Source organism: Felis catus, chromosome A1 (assembly GCF_018350175.1).
Source record: "Felis catus isolate Fca126 chromosome A1, F.catus_Fca126_mat1.0, whole genome shotgun sequence".
Classification (NCBI taxonomy): Eukaryota; Metazoa; Chordata; class Mammalia; order Carnivora; family Felidae; genus Felis; species Felis catus.
The window spans coordinates 159,837,997-159,856,009 of record NC_058368.1 but is presented as its reverse complement, the minus strand read 5'-3'; the positions used below and the strand labels follow the sequence as shown (position 1 = coordinate 159,856,009).

General features: G+C 44.9%; 1 protein-coding gene across 5 annotated transcripts in view; it reads right to left on the bottom strand.

Annotated features, from left to right (window-relative positions):
• The window catches only part of RGMB (repulsive guidance molecule BMP co-receptor b), a 31,255-nt gene extending 13,864 nt beyond the window's left edge, over positions 1–17,391 (bottom strand). Inside the window, exons 1-5 of one of the 5 annotated variants that reach the window (XM_045033998.1) lie at positions 17,355–17,369; positions 14,159–14,234; positions 11,913–13,582; positions 10,682–10,947; positions 4,881–5,389 (exon numbers count right to left, since the gene is read on the bottom strand). In XM_045033998.1, coding sequence (XP_044889933.1) covers positions 4,881–5,389; positions 10,682–10,829 — 657 coding nt within the window. In that variant the 5' untranslated portion in view covers positions 10,830–10,947; positions 11,913–13,582; positions 14,159–14,234; positions 17,355–17,369. Of the gene's footprint in view, positions 1–4,880; positions 5,390–9,903; positions 10,366–10,681; positions 10,948–11,912; positions 13,583–14,158; positions 14,235–15,198; positions 15,472–17,354 lie in introns of those variants that run through there. The other 4 variants (XM_045033993.1, XM_003981183.4, XM_045033992.1 and 1 more) reach the window with 4 other exon arrangements.
• Between the last annotated feature and the right edge of the window lie 622 nt (positions 17,392–18,013).

Here is an 18,013-nt window from a genome sequence, read left to right as displayed (position 1 = left end):
CATAAAAGATAATCACAACAAAATAAAGAGAAATTTCAGCCTTTAAAAGTTAGTCACCTGCAAGGAAGTTTCTGATCTCTGGAAGCAAAGGCTTCTATATTCACAAAGCAAATGCCACTGTCCCCTCTAATAATGCAGCCAGCATGCAAGAACAGTGTCCATATATTCAAAATACAATCCTGCCTATGGGAGTATGAGGCATCTTCCTTAGTCAATAAAAATAAGAATGATCATTATTGTTTAGCTCAGACTATCTCTGTAAAGATACTAAAAACATAATGGGGTGGGGTCGGGGGCAAAAACTTGGCTACAAAGATGTACTAGGCCTGGGTTCAAAAGAGGACAGTCTTCCTGACCTTGATCCGGAGATATGTTTAACATGACAGTTGAGAGCCTTTGAAATGCAGGCACATCTTGCTTTGATTTTGTAACCAACAGAAAATGATCCAAAACACTGGTTTACGTGCCCACGTACTGCTGTGAAACAACAGCTACATGTGAATGGGCGTCAGAGAGGAGGAGAGGACCCAAACCATGCTCTAGGGCCCCACAAGCAAGTATGTTTTACCTCAGTGATGCACTTCGGATTATAGTTTGAAGGAGACAGAAAGCAAGAATGAACCCAACAATCTAAGTCTTCCTATATCTCTAGTATCATCAACCAGTGGAAGTTTTTAGGAATTTCCCAGAAAGTAGCTGGAATTTGAGAATTAGGGATAATTATGGACTTTAATAAATAAGTAACTAGCTGCTGGGCATGGCCTCTTCCTCCCATGCTTTGGATAGGCGCTAAGTACTACTGCCAACAGGATTACCAGGAGCTGGAAGCCCACGGAACATACAAGGCACCTCAGGGTGCTCAGCCACCTGGCCAACAGTCACCTGGCTTGGCCAAGACGAAGAACATACCTCTTTCCCAAATGCAAACACCTTAAGGTAAACCGCCTTCTCTCACTAAAGGAGGAAGCATGGAAAATTCTGTAGCAATCTATAAAGGCACTTGCCGTCATCTCCAATCTCCCCTCCTACTTACAATTTTGTTTTATTGAGACTGAAGGACAGGATGACAAAGCCAGAGTGATGCACAAAGACAAGATTACATTAAAATAAATTGAAAAATAGAGCTAAGGTATCCAAAGTACTTGTAAGAAATCATTTTAAAAAGTATTCCCATTGTTTAGGCTACTAGGAATACATTTGTGAAGTAAAGAATCTTTTCATCAAATTTACTCCAAAATTGCCTTCTGCAACCATGGCACAAAGCCTAAGTCCACTTAAACAGAGATACACAGATATACAGAGTGAAGTGAACAGGAGATGAAGGAGCTGGCAAAGAGAATGGGCAAGAGATGGTACTGAACAGAATTCTCTCCAGATGATCTGGCGTATTTGTCTGAGGCCCAGGAGAGCTATGCACATGTGTCCTTTTTGGAGCCTAAATAGTGCGGCCGCCTCTTCCCCCAAAACAAAAACTGCTTTTTTTTTTTTTTTTTTCCCCTCCCTATTTAGCCAATTCTGCCAGTTCTAAGCCTGTCCCTCTCATTCCTCTTCTCCAGGGCCTGCAGGCCTGAAGCCGCTGCTCACAGCCAAAGGTGGGGAAGACAGCTCTGAGCTGGTGTGGATCTCAGCCAAGGCATGCAGCTGTGCCAGAAACCCCTCAAGCCCCTGGGTGGGGATAAAAAGCTAGCCCTGGCCTCCGCATTAGCGACACACACACCTTCCTGGCAAGGTAGCGACCGCACAAGACTCCTCTGAAGAGAGGGAGACGGGCTGGTGGAGGGCCTAACAAGAGTAGCCTAGAGGAGGCATATCTGTGCCCATCATGATCAACTGGAAAACCACCCTAAGTTTCCCAGGGAAGGAGGACAGAAAGTAGATGACAGTGGATGAGGCCACATTGTTGAGTACTGCAAGTCTAGCTGCCCTAAACTCAATGCTTGCTATGTGGACAAAGAAAAAGCCTTAGCTAATAAATGATCCCTTGAATAGAGATGACTTCACTTTCATTGCGTTTAGATTTTTTCCCCCTACATTTTTTCTTTCTGTGAGGATGGAAAGGTACTAAGGGGCAGGTAGAGATCACAAAGATGACTACAAGATGGCTTGCTCAAGAAGCCAGGTTCTCAGGACTGAGGAAATTATCTCTAGGCTCTCACTGAGCTTAACACTGGGGTCAGTGCTTCAGTTCATAGCTGAAGACAGTGAAATGAATAAGTGCTTACATACAACAATTTCAGCAGCACAGTTGGCTAGCCTCTACCATAGCATTGGTCAGCTGTTAAATCTAGTGACACTGAGCACATACGTCATTAAAAATGGTTGACCCCAAGGATGATACAGTAACTCCAATGTGCAGTGCTAAGTTATTAAGGAGCTGGTCTATGTACCTCTTTGAGGTCTCAGTAAAGCTGAGACTCATGCAAAAAAATCTTCTGAAAGATTTTTTAAGAAAGTATTACAGTAGACATCAGGAAAAAAAAACCAATCAGATCTTTTTTGGAACTTATTTCCTACGTTCTTTTTGCTTCAGAGCATTTTTATTTTTATTACCATCATTTTTTCATTGCTTAAAAATTTTTAAAGGTTTTATTTTGGCCCTGGGTAGGTAAAAGGAAATTGTGCTGCAAAATTTCAGGCCCTTAGTTGTGTTTCACCAGCACAGATCATATCAGCATTGAGACAGATCTTTGGCAGTAACCTTCCAGATATTTTGGGGGGCTTTGCAGAGAGTTGAAAAAAGTAGAAGGGAAACAAAACAAAACAACACAACTACCAGAGGTCGCAAAGCCATGGAGTCAACTGCTGCTGAAAAGCATGGTCACCAGATGTGGAGAACTACTTTCCAGCAGTGCACTTAAAGACCATGCGTTCTCATTGTCTGCTTGAATTTAAGTCAGAGGACGGTTTTTCTCCCACATCCTTTTTGGAATGGGTGAAACTTCTGATCATTACAAAACTGAGGGAGAAAGCAAAGTTGTACTTTTTATTTATTTGCTAAAAACTATGACAAATTCAATCACAACTGAAATGGAATGACCTAAAATACTTCAGTGTCAATTGTTCCATTTATGTAATATTAATACTCATAACAAAATTCATTGTCCCCAAATATTTCACCACAATCAGTAAAAAGTATAGAATTTTGAAAGGCTAAGTAACAAGTAGACGTGACACGTGATTGGATGGAAGGCATGGAAAATTAAATTTAGGGCTTGTGAAAAGAACCAATATTTTCTTGTGCACAAAGCACTTACTAATCTCAAAGGTATTGTGAAGGCCCTCTAAACCCTCAATTATCTACACGATCAATGATGACTCTCTCCATTCCCAGTGGAACTGCCTTCTTGAATCTTTAGTCTCATATTTTCCCAAAGACTATCCCCAGGTTTTATGCACTATGACTCTGCAGCAATGATGGATTTTTGGCCATGATTTGTGTTATAAGTTCATAATTGTGTACCTGTCTACCATAACTTACAGCTGATACTTATTTTAATATATAGACAAGAAAAATTATTTGCATGCTTATAAAAACCAGAGGAGGAGGTAAAGTTTACTTGAGATGCAGGATTTGGAAAGGCAAGCCTGGGCTTTTATTGGGAGTTAAAGCATAAACATTTTTGAGTCCACCTAAAATGTCTGGACTAATGTAACAGACTTCTTTGTTCAGAGCAGTGACTTCTAATCTTAGATTTGTGACACCCCTGGGTGTCTCCAGCTATCTCTGGAGGGGTTGTAAAATTACCTCCACAAAATGCCAAGTAAAATCATTTAAATTCACTTAAAAATATGCCACACGTGTTTAGAGGCAAGGGAGGGTGTCCTGGAATCAAAAGAGCCGTCATAACTATTACAAAAGCTTGATCCTTGTCAATTATCTTTCAGACCAAACCAACTGATGAACAGATAAAGGAAAATGAACAAGATGAGATAGCCTGTATGTGTGATTTTGTAGTTGGGAGAGACAGGGAAGGAGCTGGTTATTTGGGACAGTCTTTTTTTCTGGAAAACCTTTTTTGACCTCTGTATTTACTTACTAATGCCTGAATTAGCACTGACTGCCAACTGGGAATCCAGTTCATAGCCCTTCACCTAGTTGCACTGTGGTGCCTTAAAGTTGGTTCAAATGATCTCTATTTGGCATTAGCTTCTTTAACGCAAGTACACACACACACACACACACACACACACACACACACACACAAATGCAGACAAGGGCAGCTACGCAGGGTAAGCTTAACTTAATTTTGTCAGTTTTCCCCCCAGCTTAATTAAAATGTTATCCTGAGATTACAACAGGGATTATACATCACTGCTCCACAATAGCCAATTCTAAAATTCCTTGGTCACGGCAACATTAATAACTAAAACACAATTGTGGCTTTGCCACTGGGAAGCTGGCTTATAGCCATTACATTTTACTATAGCTTCCAAATTTCCAATAAAATATGTTTCCCGATGGGTTATTGCCCCAGGTTTGATAGCTTTCTTTACTTGGAACACCCACTTTGGTCATCTGATAAATAGGAACATGGATTTCTTCAGCAAGAGACACAGTCAAAAGACTTCACAGAAAAAAAAAAAAAAGTATACATTTTCCCATCAAACAGGCCTGCCTTTTCCATAGAGAACTCAACTTCGGTGTTTTTTGTTTTTTGCATATCACTGCTTAGTTGTACTAAGACCCACATTTTACATAAGCCTAGAATTCCAGAGAAATTCTTTACTAAATGATTTTCATTTAATCTTTCATTCACCCTGTTAATTGCATGCCAAGAACAAGAAAAAGTTCCTTTTAAACTGTCTTTTGTATCATACTTCAAAAATTGTCTGAAGAATCAAACATCTGCAAGTTATAAGAAAGAAAAAAGTATACTTGCCTTATTTGTAGCAGTAGCACTGGATCCAGGGACCACGGGCACATTCGTCACTTGAACTGAAAGATAATTATTATCTATGAGTGGCCAGGCTCCTTCCACTTTGCATGTCTGAAAGTGATCCTTGAAAGTTCTAAGGTGAGGATCTCCGAACAAGCCACAAAAAAGGTAACTGGGAGGGCTCAGGTCCCCTCCCCTGTGTTCTCTGGCTCCTGCATGGCTGTGATAGTTACAAGGGTCATGGGTCACTTCGGGGTTGGTAGAGGATGTGGGTCCATCCTTAGAACAGTTCCTCTGGCTCATGAGGTCACTGATACCCAACACAGCAGAATGGTACACCAGGTTACCACGGCAGGCTTTTGAAGTTCGCTGGGTGCAGCCAGCATAGGCACGCAGGGCCTTGCAAAACTCAGAGTCAAAGCCATCAATGGCAGAGTTCAGGTGTGAAGTGAGGGACACAAAGTCCGTGGTACATTTCTGGATTCGACATTGGGCCGGCTGTTGGCAGTCACCTATGAGAAAAAAGATAACACCAAACGTTTTTTAAACGCTTCATAACTTCCTGAGCTACATGAGAAAATGACACTGTCCTTTGGGAACAGTTTGTTCTATTCCATACACTCCTATTTTAAGAAAGCCTTCAGAACTAGGGTTGCATTGTGCTTCTTTTTCCCTCACAAATTAAGCCACTGGGAGAAAAACTGCACGCAATCAGTTACCTTAAAACTTTAAATCGTGAACCTCTATGAGGGAACATGAGTCTGAGCCCAGTATTCTCATGTTAAAATTAAACGGAGTATTTGATCACTTTGCTATTGTTTATAGATTTTGAGCAAGATTCCTCTGCTCTAAGGCCAAGTTAAAGATGTGAACTTTGTTTTGATTTTGCTAAGTGTATAACTCATTCGCTTTGGAAAGCACAAAACCATGATTAAGGTTCCACACCTTACGTAGGGATCCCTAAATTTATAGCATTAGTTAAAACACCTTTACTTGATTCTAGTACAGCTATAGGATAAGAATATCAAGAGAAAATCCAGGTACTAAGTTATTCTGCATTTCCTTAAGGATGTTTATTGACAAACTGTATATAAACCTACAATCTCCTGGATGCTACAAAGTGTAAATGTTCTCTTAAAAAAATAAAGTCAAGGGGCACCAGAGTGACTCAGTCAGTTGAGCATTCGACTTTGGCTCAGGTCATGATCTCACGGTCAGGGAGTTCTAGCCCCTGAGTTTGAGCCCTGCATCGGGCTCTGTGCTGACAGCTCAGAGCCTGGAGCCTGCTTTGGATTCTGTGTCTCCCTTTCTTCTCTGCTCCTCCCCCACTCGTGCTGTCTCTCTCTCTCAAAAATGAATAAATGTTAAAATAAATAAACAAATAAAGTTGATCGTTTAACCAAGCTGCAGATTTACTTCTCCCTTAACACCCGTCACCATTGGATCCCAGATCCCAAGCAGCTCATCAGGAAGGGTACACTGAATCAAAAAGGACACCACACTGAAATCATGCTGCACAGGCAGATGACTGCACCAACTGTGTTTTATCAGAACCAAGGAAACATAGCACACAGAATTCTTAGAACATATATAAATGACTTTTTTCCTTAGGTCGACAGTTCCAATATACCTAATGATTTAAGCAAAGTTAAAATGAAGTAATGAAAAACCACCTACTACTGCCCTACTATTTCACAGTTTTCAAATGATGTTTTGCCACTAGCTTCTCATATAAAAAAATAAAAACCTCTCAAAGCATAAAAATATGTAAGAATTGCCAATACTAGGTCAGTTGTATGTGCCAAACAGTTTAATATTCTGGTCCTTAAAGTGGGAACTCTACAATTACTGAAAAGGAAAGTACTTTTCTTAATCATCCACCTCAAGTTTTATAGAAACTAACTAAGACATATTTTGTGTTACTTCCACATTCTTTTTAGGTCGTTGCACTGGAGGAAGTTTCAATCCTTTCAAGTCTTAGGTACCTCAGCTGAGAAATGAGGAGACTGTTCTAAAAAGAACTTCGTGATCTTTTACAGGCATAAAATATTTTACAATTCCTATTCTAGATGTGGGGGGGGGGGGGAAAGAGTATCATTAAGTATATAATTATTTTAAGACGTGGACACAAACTTCAGGATACTATCAAGATTTAGGACTTCATCTGATGAAGACTTAAAACTAACCCTAGTAACATTCCAGAAAGATACTTTAATCTTTTCAGTATTAAAGTACTTTTAAGCCTGAATGAAACAGCCTGTAATCTGTTTCTAGCTTGAATTCAGCAGAAAATACTGCAAGATGACAACCTCTCAAGCCACCTCCCCACCGTTTTTAAATTTCAAAGACCAAGAAGAGAAAAATGTAGTCTAGATAGGGCATTTACTTTAACCTGAATTAAAAAAAAAAAAAACAAAAAAAACCCAGTATTTTAATACTTTGGAGCTATGGACTTACAGCTATCACTAAATCACACTCAAAAAAAAAAAAAAAATCACAAGCACACCTTCATGTGTTTGGCATATTTCATGTTTACTCATTCCAGAGTTGATAAAAAGCTCCTGTATTTATACATTTCCTCTCTCCAAAATAGATGAAGTCAAGTCATTTTCAACTGTTTTTACTCAAAAAAACCCAATCAACCCCAAAAGCATTAAAGCCATTTTACAGTTAGGAAATTCAGGACAAAGGGAAACTACAGGCCTTGTCCTGGCTGGATCACAAATGGGTAGAGCAAAGCCCAGGGCGCAATGCCTTTCCTCAAATCCCGTTTTCCTTCCTCATATCACATCTCCTCCACATTCCTGAGTCTCACACAACAGTAGCTGATGGCTTAAAGACTTAAGCAACTACTGTATCAATTATGTTTTTCTTTTTAAATCAGAGTCATAGCAAGCAGAAAGCAAGGCAATGAAAGCTGGACCAAGATCACTCAATAATGAAGAGCTCCTGGACTACAATGTAAATGACAGCACAAGAACTTTCCGCTAAACTTCCAGTGCCTATTTGTTCTTTTTATGGCCTATAAAATCTATCCGAGCATACATTTACTTATAATTATTTCAAATAGTCATAAAATATTCCAAAGTAAGAGCATGAAATGCAAATGCAACTGTTCAGAAAAGAATTTAGATTCCCACCTCCTTCTTCCTTCCTCCCGCAGGCCGCCCTCCCCCCCTTCCCTTTTTTATAGCAGGCAGGTGCTGATTCTTTTGAGAAATGACACATAAAACAGAACTCCTTGGGTTCTTTTGTTTGGGATGAGGTTTCTAACAGCCTTTCAAATAGAGATGATGGGAAAGAGGAGGGCTAACTAGAGAGTGCATCTGGGTCAGCAGTTTCAGCCCCACTGCAGGCTCCCATATAATGACTAATTTGCAGCATACACCCAGAAATATCCAGGCTTCATGAATTTATAATGACAGTGCACACTTTGCCTGTTATAGGAGGTAAAGTAAGCTTCCTGTCAAAATGCCAAGAAAATGCAGAGCAGAAACAATCTCAAGGATGTAGCCAACAAGGCCATGAAGTGTATGAGTAAGCAAGTAACTCCCATATTGGATCTCCATTCAGGAATTGTAGAGATTTGCTAAAAGTGGGGGATGGGGGGGGAGGTAGGGAGCAAAGTATAAAAGTTCTTTTTTCATTTCCTAAGGGCAGAAATCAAAACCTGCAGTTACAGATCTCTTCATTTTTGGAGTCAGGTCATCTATGATTGGTGTGGTACTATTTTCATTCCAGTTAATGAAAGTGCTAAAGGATTTGTGGGTCTACAGCTCTGGTTAATGATTCAAAGACTTCACCATTCAAGACCCATTTCCTTGATGCCAGGACTGCACGTGTGAACTTGCCACACAATCACCAGTTTATAATAAAAGAAATAAGATATGTTGAAGCTGAATTGAGTAAAATGCAGGGACATATGGGGTGCTGTGGCAAATTATATGGATCCAGGCATAAAACATATGGTAGCCCATCTGCAAAGAGCACTCGGCTAGGCTCCCTTCTCTGAGAAACAATCCTTGTATGATCAAGAGAAAAATGCTTCAAAGCTATGTCTCAAAAGGAGCCCTTTCTTCGATAACCAAATTAATCACCCAACCCCAACAAGTTGTCCAGAGATATCACTCACCACAGAAACTCTAGGTAGAATATAACAGTGACTTCAAGTGAGGGCACATTAAGATACTGAGAGGAGTTTCACATTCCAAGTTTTTGAAATAAGGCACCTTAATTTTCAAAAACATTAAAACAACTTCTTAGGGCTTTCATTATTGGCCAGAAAAATCTTCAAGGACCACATTCCAGTTCTGTAATAGAACTCTCTGGCAACTAAGGGAAACAATATTCCAAGCAGTCAAGAGGGACACACAGTCCTACCCAGTACTTCAATTTCCATTTCAAGAAACCTACACTTTGACATTATGAACATATATTCTTCACACAAAACACTTATGAATGTAACTTTTGACACATCATGAAAATTTTCTTGGAACCATAAGCAGATTGACATTATTTTCTAAGGTTCTAAAGTCAGTCATTTAAAGCCTTAATCATTGTAAAACTTACTATTACACTCTATGTTTCCCCAAGTGAGTGTTAAAATGCAGCTGTTCCATCACAATGCAAAGTTACCAAAAGTAAATTAAGTCTCCTCAAATGCCACATTTTTTTTTTCCATTACTTAAAAGACCTCCCAGATTTTTAGAAAGGCTGGTATGACTTAATAAATAAATACTACTCCACACAGTTGGGTGGCATTACAGTTCACGATTCTCCAGATCACAGCGTTGAGACTGCTGTCATAAAATACAGGACAAAAAGATCTCAAAGGAAAACTCATCTAATGCTCTAGTTCTCCAATTAAGAGAATTTAGCATCAATTTGGCACTAAAGAAATTTTTTAGATAAACTCCTAGACGTAGCACTTATTTATAAAGAGCATCCTAGATACCCCCTCCCTTGAGATACAAACGACATAACACTGTATTAGTGAAACTTATTTCACAACAAAAATAACTATCACCTGCTAGAAGGCTCATCTGTAGGTCTACCTGGCTAAGGACAGAGAACTCACTCCGCTTCCACAGGGGAAGCGCCGACCTCCAGAAAGCAGGGAGATGTGTCAACCCCTCCGGGAACCCGAAAACACGCGGCTTAACCACAAAGCACCAGTTTTTCCACAGAGGTTGAAAGCTGAACTAAAAGCAGTTTTGGCAAATACGAAGAAATCCCTGTTTAAAGACGTTTAAGTTACTTCGAGATTAACCCCCCAGGTTTTCAAATTCCGGTGAAAATCTTTACATCTGGTGCGATTTCTTCCCCTCGTCGCCACCCCCAACTCCAGAGAAGCAGCACAAGGCTCCTTGTCTCGCTTCGAAGGGGGCGGCGGCGGTGGAAACCTGATCCCAGCCTGACTTTCAGTAAACACCAATGCAGCGAGCAATAAAGCATCCGGAACGTTTGTCTCGGGGGCGCAGCCCCCACCGCCCCCGCCCGCTAAATCTTCGATAAACGACTGTTGGGAAGATTTATCAACGGTCCGAGCCGAAGGCGGGGAAACGCGAGAGGGAGGGGGAGGAGGCCTCTCCTCTGCGCCCTGGGCGCGCCGCACGACCTGCGGGTGCGTTCCTGCCGCTGCGCCGTGAGCCCGGCAGAGGTGCAGGGCTGGAGCCCATGAGGCCTCTACCGTCTCACCACGCCACGCCGCCCTTCTGCCCCAACGTGTGCCTTCGGGAGCCGGAGTGTTTGGGAACAAAGCACTTGGACCTGCAGCTGGTTACCCTCGCGCGCGCGCCTCATACCTGCGTGGAGCAGCCCGAGGCTGAGCAGCAGCAGCAGCAGCAACGCCAGGGGCGGCGGGCAGAGCTGGGGGCGGTGGCGCTGCTCAGCCCCGGCGGCAGCGGCGGAGGCGGCGGCGGCGGCGCAGGAAGGTGCTGCTCTCAAGCCCATGCCCGTCCATGCAGGTCTCGTGGGCTCCGGCGAGGGCGGCGGCACGGGCGCCGTGGCGGGTTCGGGGCCGTGGCTGCGGCATGGACCGGGGGACGTGCCTCGCTTTCTCTTCTTCCTCCTTCAGGCCCGCGTCGGATACGGGCCGCCGCCACCGCCGCAGCGAAAAGCGCGCCGCGGGCGGAGCGAGGCGGCGGCGGCGGCGGCAACGGGGCGCAGCGGCATCGCGGCGGCAGGCGGGGCAGAGGGGGCGGGAGAAAAGACACAAAGACGGTGAGCTTAGTGCCGAGCCCGGCCCCCAAAGCGCGGGCGCCCTGGTCCCGGCCAGCGTGGGTTCAGCGGGCGTGGACCCACTGGAGGCGCGCCCAGCCCTAGCGAGCAGCCGCCTGCAGCCCGGATATCTCTGTGCCGCGACCCCGCGGTCAATCAATCTCAGCCTTGCACTGCCGCCCCGCCCTCCTCACGCACGCCAATCCGCGTCGTCTCCACCCCCGACCTAGCCCCTCCCTCTCGCCCCATTGGCTGCAAGCGCTGGTCCACTGGGCTCAGCTGGCCACTCGCAGGGGACAAAGCGCCCGCCCCTGCTCCTGCTCCCACCCTCAGATTGCTCATTGTAATTTGAGTTCCGCGTCCGCCTGTTGAGAGTCCTGTCCGTCGCGCCCGGGCCCAACCTCCTTCGCGCTCCCTCCTCTTCTATTCCCTTCACCCCTTTCCGCGATTTACTGTTTCCTCCTGTCCTACAGAAATTGGCAACGGCTACTCCCTCTTGCCGGCGTTACAAAGGAAGCGGCCTTTGACTTCCCTTTTAATTAATGTGATTGGGTTCGGCTTCCCTTTAAGGTGTTGTGTGCGTATGTGTTTTAAGTCACCCCCACTCTGTCACTCCCGCTCCAGCTCCTGCTCCTGAGAGGAAGTGGGCGCTTTTACCAGGCGCCTGGCGGCAGGTCTCTTCGCAGCCAATCACCTCTGCGGAACCGTGTTCCGAGCCCTTTCCGGACGTTTGGTAAAACTAGCACCCCACCGCGTTGGAAATCCGATTGTAACTTGCGGTCCGGAACAGATCGGATGGGCTGGGAAGGTACCCACCAGCTCCCGGTGGAATTCGCTAGCAGCTGTTCGAGGCTCTGGCGTTATTGTTCCTCTGACATTTCCCTTCCTGAAAGCAGCGGGGAGGAGTCTGAGAGTGGGCGAACTTCAACGTGTTCTGTTACAGTGTAATTAGATTAATGAGGATAGTGAGTTTTTAATGCAGTGTAGAGTAATTATGCCATCATTTCTTGTTGCTCGGTGGCTTTTCCACAAATTTTCGTGGTCTTAGTATATTAATTTAATGGCAGATCGGTTTCTACTTTTGCCACTTGGATGGATCCAAAAATGAGGAAGAAACCCCAACTGTGTGCCACAAAAGAGGTTGGCAAGTGGAGACACAGGAAAGCATGTTGTGAGGTTGATGATAGGTTCCAATCTGTTATCAGTAGGTGTGAAGTGGTATCTAATCTAAAAGATGGCTTCAAAGGCTCGGAGTTACTTCGACTGCCCTTGCCTTTGCCTTTCCTCCAAAGGGCTCAGGGCTGCCATTTTAAATTCACTTATAGTCAAATTGTAGCTTGCAATTCTACCCGCTCGCTACTCATAATCTCTAATTGGTAATTTCGTATCAACCACGGACACGTTAATATTCCACATGTTACAATGTGCTAATCAATGGACTAGGATAATTGAGGGCAAACCTTATATCACTCCGGCTTACTCATTAGACACATTATGAACTGTACAAACCACTAGGTCCCTAAAGAAGAATGCCTATCTATTTTTACTGTAACTTTTCATTACTTACTTATTACATACTATGATGACTCAAGTGGTAAACACACCTTTCACTGCCCAAGATATAATCCAAGCCTTGTGTATATCCATAATATGCTTAATAATAGCTTCAGAGTGGCCTGGAGAAATGACTTTTTTTGCAGGAGGAGTTATCTGATACGATTTTTAGATAATATTATGGAGTAAATACTATGGGACTAAAAATTTACTCCCTTGCAATTACTACATAAATCAAAGAACTAAAGTTAATGAAATACTGGTCAACATCTTTTTTTTTTTTAAAGTAATCAAATGTGAACAGCTTTGCAAAGTATGTTGCCAACAAAGACTACTAACAGTAAGATGGTTCTTTTCCCTTAACCCAAGATTTAATTTGACCTTTATGAAAAAAGCATGGCAATTTATTCACCATACTTCAGAACACATAACCAAAATTTAGGGATCAAATTAAGTTTAGTTGGGGTCTTTTCGCTGTCATTACTTGCTATGATTCCACCCTGCCCCCAGCCTCCCCTTTCCCCACCTCCATATCCTGTTCCTTAGACACACACTGCTCTAAACTATCTTATCAACAGAGGGCGTCCTCGAGTCACCACAAATTCGGCATCGGAATGGAACTGTTCTTTAGAGGGAAAACTTCATTTTTTCTAAGGTGCTTTATTGCTCATCTGTTGTAAAATTTGACAAGCTCAAGATTTATACGCCTAACAATTCATTTTTTATTACCACATAAGTGTTCAGCCGGCTAGAGTAAAATGTTAATTTTCACAATTAAACCGCAAGATGGTTCCTGTTTTCAAGACTTAAGGTCAGTTGACACACTCGCAGGGTTAATTAGGACTCTGGTTAGCAAGATCCCCCGAATTGCTTGGAAAGTAAGAGCGTGGTGAATGGTCGCTTATAGCGCATCCACTCCTCCAGCTCGAATGCTGCAAGTTAGGAGAATTTTAAGATTACACAAAGAAAAATCTGGTTATCCCCCCCCCCCCGTAAAATCAATGACTTATAAAAGTTTTACATTTTAATCAGGAAAAAAAAATCGTGAAGTGACAGCTCGCACAACTCACAAACGCACCCTATTCCTTGCCATCTCTAGTCTTTCTCCCTTCATCTTTTTCAGGAAGAAAAGATGAGACCAGAACAGCACAATTAGGGGTCACAGCAAAACATCCCATGGTATGAACGTGCGAATGGACAGAATTAAAACACATGCCAGCAACATTAATGGGTTCTAAATAAGCATTACAGGTTTATTTTCCTGAACCCATACATGATGTCTTAACTATTCCCATTAATATATCTCCATTTCCATAAATCTAACATGAGGGTCTCTCTGCTTAACAGATCACCTAGGACAGAGGAGCTACCAGGGTAGCGATTTGTTCAACCCATTCTAGAGTAAAGGCCCCCTCGCTGCTCCCCAGTCCGGGGTGGACGCAAAGCCGGGGCTAAAATAGCCCTGAGTCCCACAGCCCAGCAGAAAGCAGCTAGTGGATTGTACTTACATCATTCTTAACCCTTCCGCTCCTGGAGGGGGCTTGGCGGGATCAGGGGGCCCCTGAGCTCCTGAGCACGCAGGACCTGGGTGTGAGAGAAGACCCCAGAGCCTGGCGTGAGCGCTGCGCCCCCGGAAGGAGAGGGCCCGGGGCCTGAGTGGGGCTCATCACCCGAGCGTACACAACCGGCCCCCACGATCCCTGCGGGCTCTGCAGCGGATCGCACCGCTCAAAGCGGCAGGTGCAAAAAGCATTTGGTAGCCGCTTGCCAGCGCGCGGAGGTAATGCGCTTCCTGTCCATTTATCTCAGGAAACCAGCGCAGCCTTCCCTTCCAAACAAAATTAACCTCTCATTAGCCAGCCACTCACTCCGGAGAAGGCCTTAAAAGCTTTACCAGCTCGCTAATGTATTTAGGCTTTTCTTCCAGGCAAACGCAGCCGCGGTGGTGACTGTCATCATCAGCCCTGGGGGATTCCTCTGGGCTCCCCTGGGAGCCAAGCGCTTACCGACCCCCAGCCTCAAGTCTGGGAAACTCTGGCCAACCTGGATCTGTTTGCGGTACTAGTAGACCCGACACGCCTGAACGGACTTCGTGCCATAAGTAGCCCAAACAAGTTCCCACTAGTTTGAAGAGCGCCCCTCCTATCAAACAGCTCTCCTATCCTCAAGAAATGGGGAAGGGTACCCGGGAAGAACTTCTACGGCCAGCTGTCCCTGGGCCATGGGCGCTGACCGTCCTTTACAGCGCAAGCCCTGTCCGCAGCGGGTACGTGAAGCAGTGATTAGAGGTATGGGGCGTAGTGTAAGCTAGGATCTAGCCGATTCCAGGAGTGGAAAATCAAATGTAGTTCTGGGTCTGCAAGTGGCAAAAAGAGGCCTTTTGGAGCCCTGGGGTTTTCTCACCCTGGCCCCCTGCCGCCCTGAGGCTGGCAGATTTATACCACACAGGTGGAGCAAGACCTAAACAAAATAGTCCCGGCTGCTGCCTGCCGCTCGCCCCCCACGTCCCCCTGGCCCACCGCAAACTTCGACAAAATAAACAACTCACCACAGGCATTCCCTTGTCTGCAGCGCGACGCTTGCCAGCTGGGAAAATAAGCCGCAAGCCACGCGGCGGGGGCGCAGAGGGAGGGCAGCGCGGCGCTCGCCTCTCCCCCCCCAGGTGGGGGCAGCGATACCCGGGGGCAGGAGGGAGGCTCCGCCTCGGGGGCCGCTCTCTCGCCTCCTAGACTGCGGAGTGAGCGCCCGGAGAGGGGCAGCGCCCGGAGAGGGGCTGCACCCTCCCAGCCAGCGCGATCTCTCCGCCACCTAGGGGAGGGGGCGGGGAGACAAATCTCTCAATTCCGTCCCGCTTTCTCCAAGCGTCTCTCTCTCCCCTCAGGTCTCAAAGAAGACCAAACCCGGGGGCCCTCACCTCACCCCCTCCGGCGTCACATCGCCCCCTGCCGGCACTACCCGGATCTTTCCAGCGCGGCTGAGGAGTGGCGGGTGGCGGCGTCCCCGAGCCCCAGCCTCCAGGTCCGGGCTCAGCTCTCGCCATTCTCACCGCCTCCTCACCCCAAGTCCCGCACAAAGACGCCTTTCATGCCGCCAGCGCCACCCTCCGCGCCGCCCTCCACCGGGTCGTGTTGCCTTTGCCCACCCTCGGCACCAACCGATTCCCGGTTGGCGATCGTGCCAGCCGTCTCGGGGCCGGGCGGCAGCGGACACGTGCAGGCTGTTCCCGCTCCGCGCCTCGGCACAGGCACGGATGCGGTCCCGCGCCCGCCTTTCCAGGATTTTCGGTAACTGTGCACCAGCAGCCACAAAAATGCACCCCTTCTTCTCCATAAATGATCTCTGAGGGTCTTCCTAGCGTGTATAAATAGTGGGTATGTGTGGGGGCGGGGGCGGGGGCGGGGGTTGGTGTAAGGCGTTGGGGTAGTGGCAGGAACGGCCCTCTGGACTTTCGCTGAAATAAGGAATCTAGAGATCTTTCCTGTCCACCTGAGGTGCCAAAGTGGCAAAGTTTACAGCTTACGAATGCCCAGGATAATGATTTGCGAATTGTGAGGGGACGGAGAATTTAAAGAGGCACCTAAGACACAGGTGAGGACGTGTGTTATAGAGAACAAGCCCACAAAGATGTTTGAGGAAGGACAGTTACTTGAATCCCAGTAGAAGGTGTGGAGGGCAAGAGGGAAGCGATTAGCTTTCTTTCCCTAGGCTGATCTTCCAATGTTGAAAATGAGCATCAGAGGTATTCAGCGCTAGCTATTGCTCTGTGCGTTCACTGCCTGGCACGAGCAGGCTGCCTCTTCTTGTCCAGGCAAAAGTTCAAGCATCTTGACTTAGGTAAATCACTTAAGTACCTTTGACCCTCTCCAGCTTTCTTCTATTCTCCTGTCCTCAATATCCCTTAAAGTTTCCTGATCTAACGCTAGAGGCAGCATAGGGCAGTATAAAGAGGACAGAGTGAAAATCCAAGGAGGAGGGTCCTGTCATGACTTTCTGAGTGGGAGTCTTGGGCGACTGATCTAATGTCTTTGAACCTTGGGGTCACTATCAAGAAACTGTGTTAGGGGCAATGGTCCCTCTGGTTCTTAAATCACGTGACAAGGGAAGCCTCCTCACACTCTGTTTAGGTTCCCTTTTAAAGAGTTTTCTCACCTTGCTTTTTCCTGTCAAAGTGCCAATCAAATTGAAAAACAAATATTAGGGATATTTTAAGGTAAATGTAAGATACATTGAAAAATCCTCGCTACTTAGAATAATAATAATAATAATAATAATAATAATAAAACCCAAACCAAAAAACTAAAAAGCATCTCAGCTCCTGGTCCATAGAAACAAGGAATTTTAATGTCCCCCACTCGCTTTGCCTTTGAAAAGCCACACCAACAATCAGCAGCATAGAGCTTTGATTTAGAACCTAAAGGCCAGTCTTATGTTTTTCTTTTTCCTTTTCCTTCCACCAACACAAAGACAAGCTGACACATAGTGGTGAAAAAGAGTTCAAAGCAAGCCTCACGAACCCAGAGAATGTTTCCTAATGCAGACCCAGTCCTTGCTCACTCCCTTGCTAAGGTTGTTTTGGACATTACAGAAATAGTAGGCACAAGCTGCCAGAATCCCCTTCTCCCCACTCCTTCCCATAAATATTGGGCAGTGAACCTGGATGCTAACTTGTCAATCATCATGTACATGCGTTCATTAAATCAATACCTTTTCTCTAGCTTCATGATACTTTCCAGGATTTTCGATTCACTACCCACTTTGGAACACGGAGCCTTAGTTCTCCCTCTGGGCAACCTTAGCTGTTTGTTTTCTGTGGAATCTTTTCTGAAACCAAAACAAAAGAGGGTGAAATTTCATAATGAAGTATTAATTCTTGACCTAAAAATCTCTTGCTTCTTCAATTTCATAAAAATTTCAGAATTACTTAGCTTTCATAGCAATGCACACTTTAAAAAATCATCCACTAAAGAAAACTCTTTAGTATACCTTCACTGGGGGAAAAAAGTTCTTTAAACAATAGTGGTGGAAAAATATTTTGAACTTATCTAATTTGGTTGCTTTCATTTGTATTAGTCACCCCTGCCCATGGTCCCATTCATACAAGCTAAAACTGATTATATTTCTGATTGGACCTTGGATGTTCCATTAGTAAAAGGACATGGCTTTTTTTCTCCCAAAATTCTATCTTGTTCAATGCTCCACGACTTTTTTTTCTCTTACCTCACTTTAATCTTCCTTTTTTTTTCTCATACCAACCAAAATAAACCAAAGATGGGAATAGAAAAGGCACAAGAAATCACTTTTTAGTAAAATCGACTTACCATTTCTGTGCTGTTAAAAGACCTTCTGATGATGCAATGTGTATT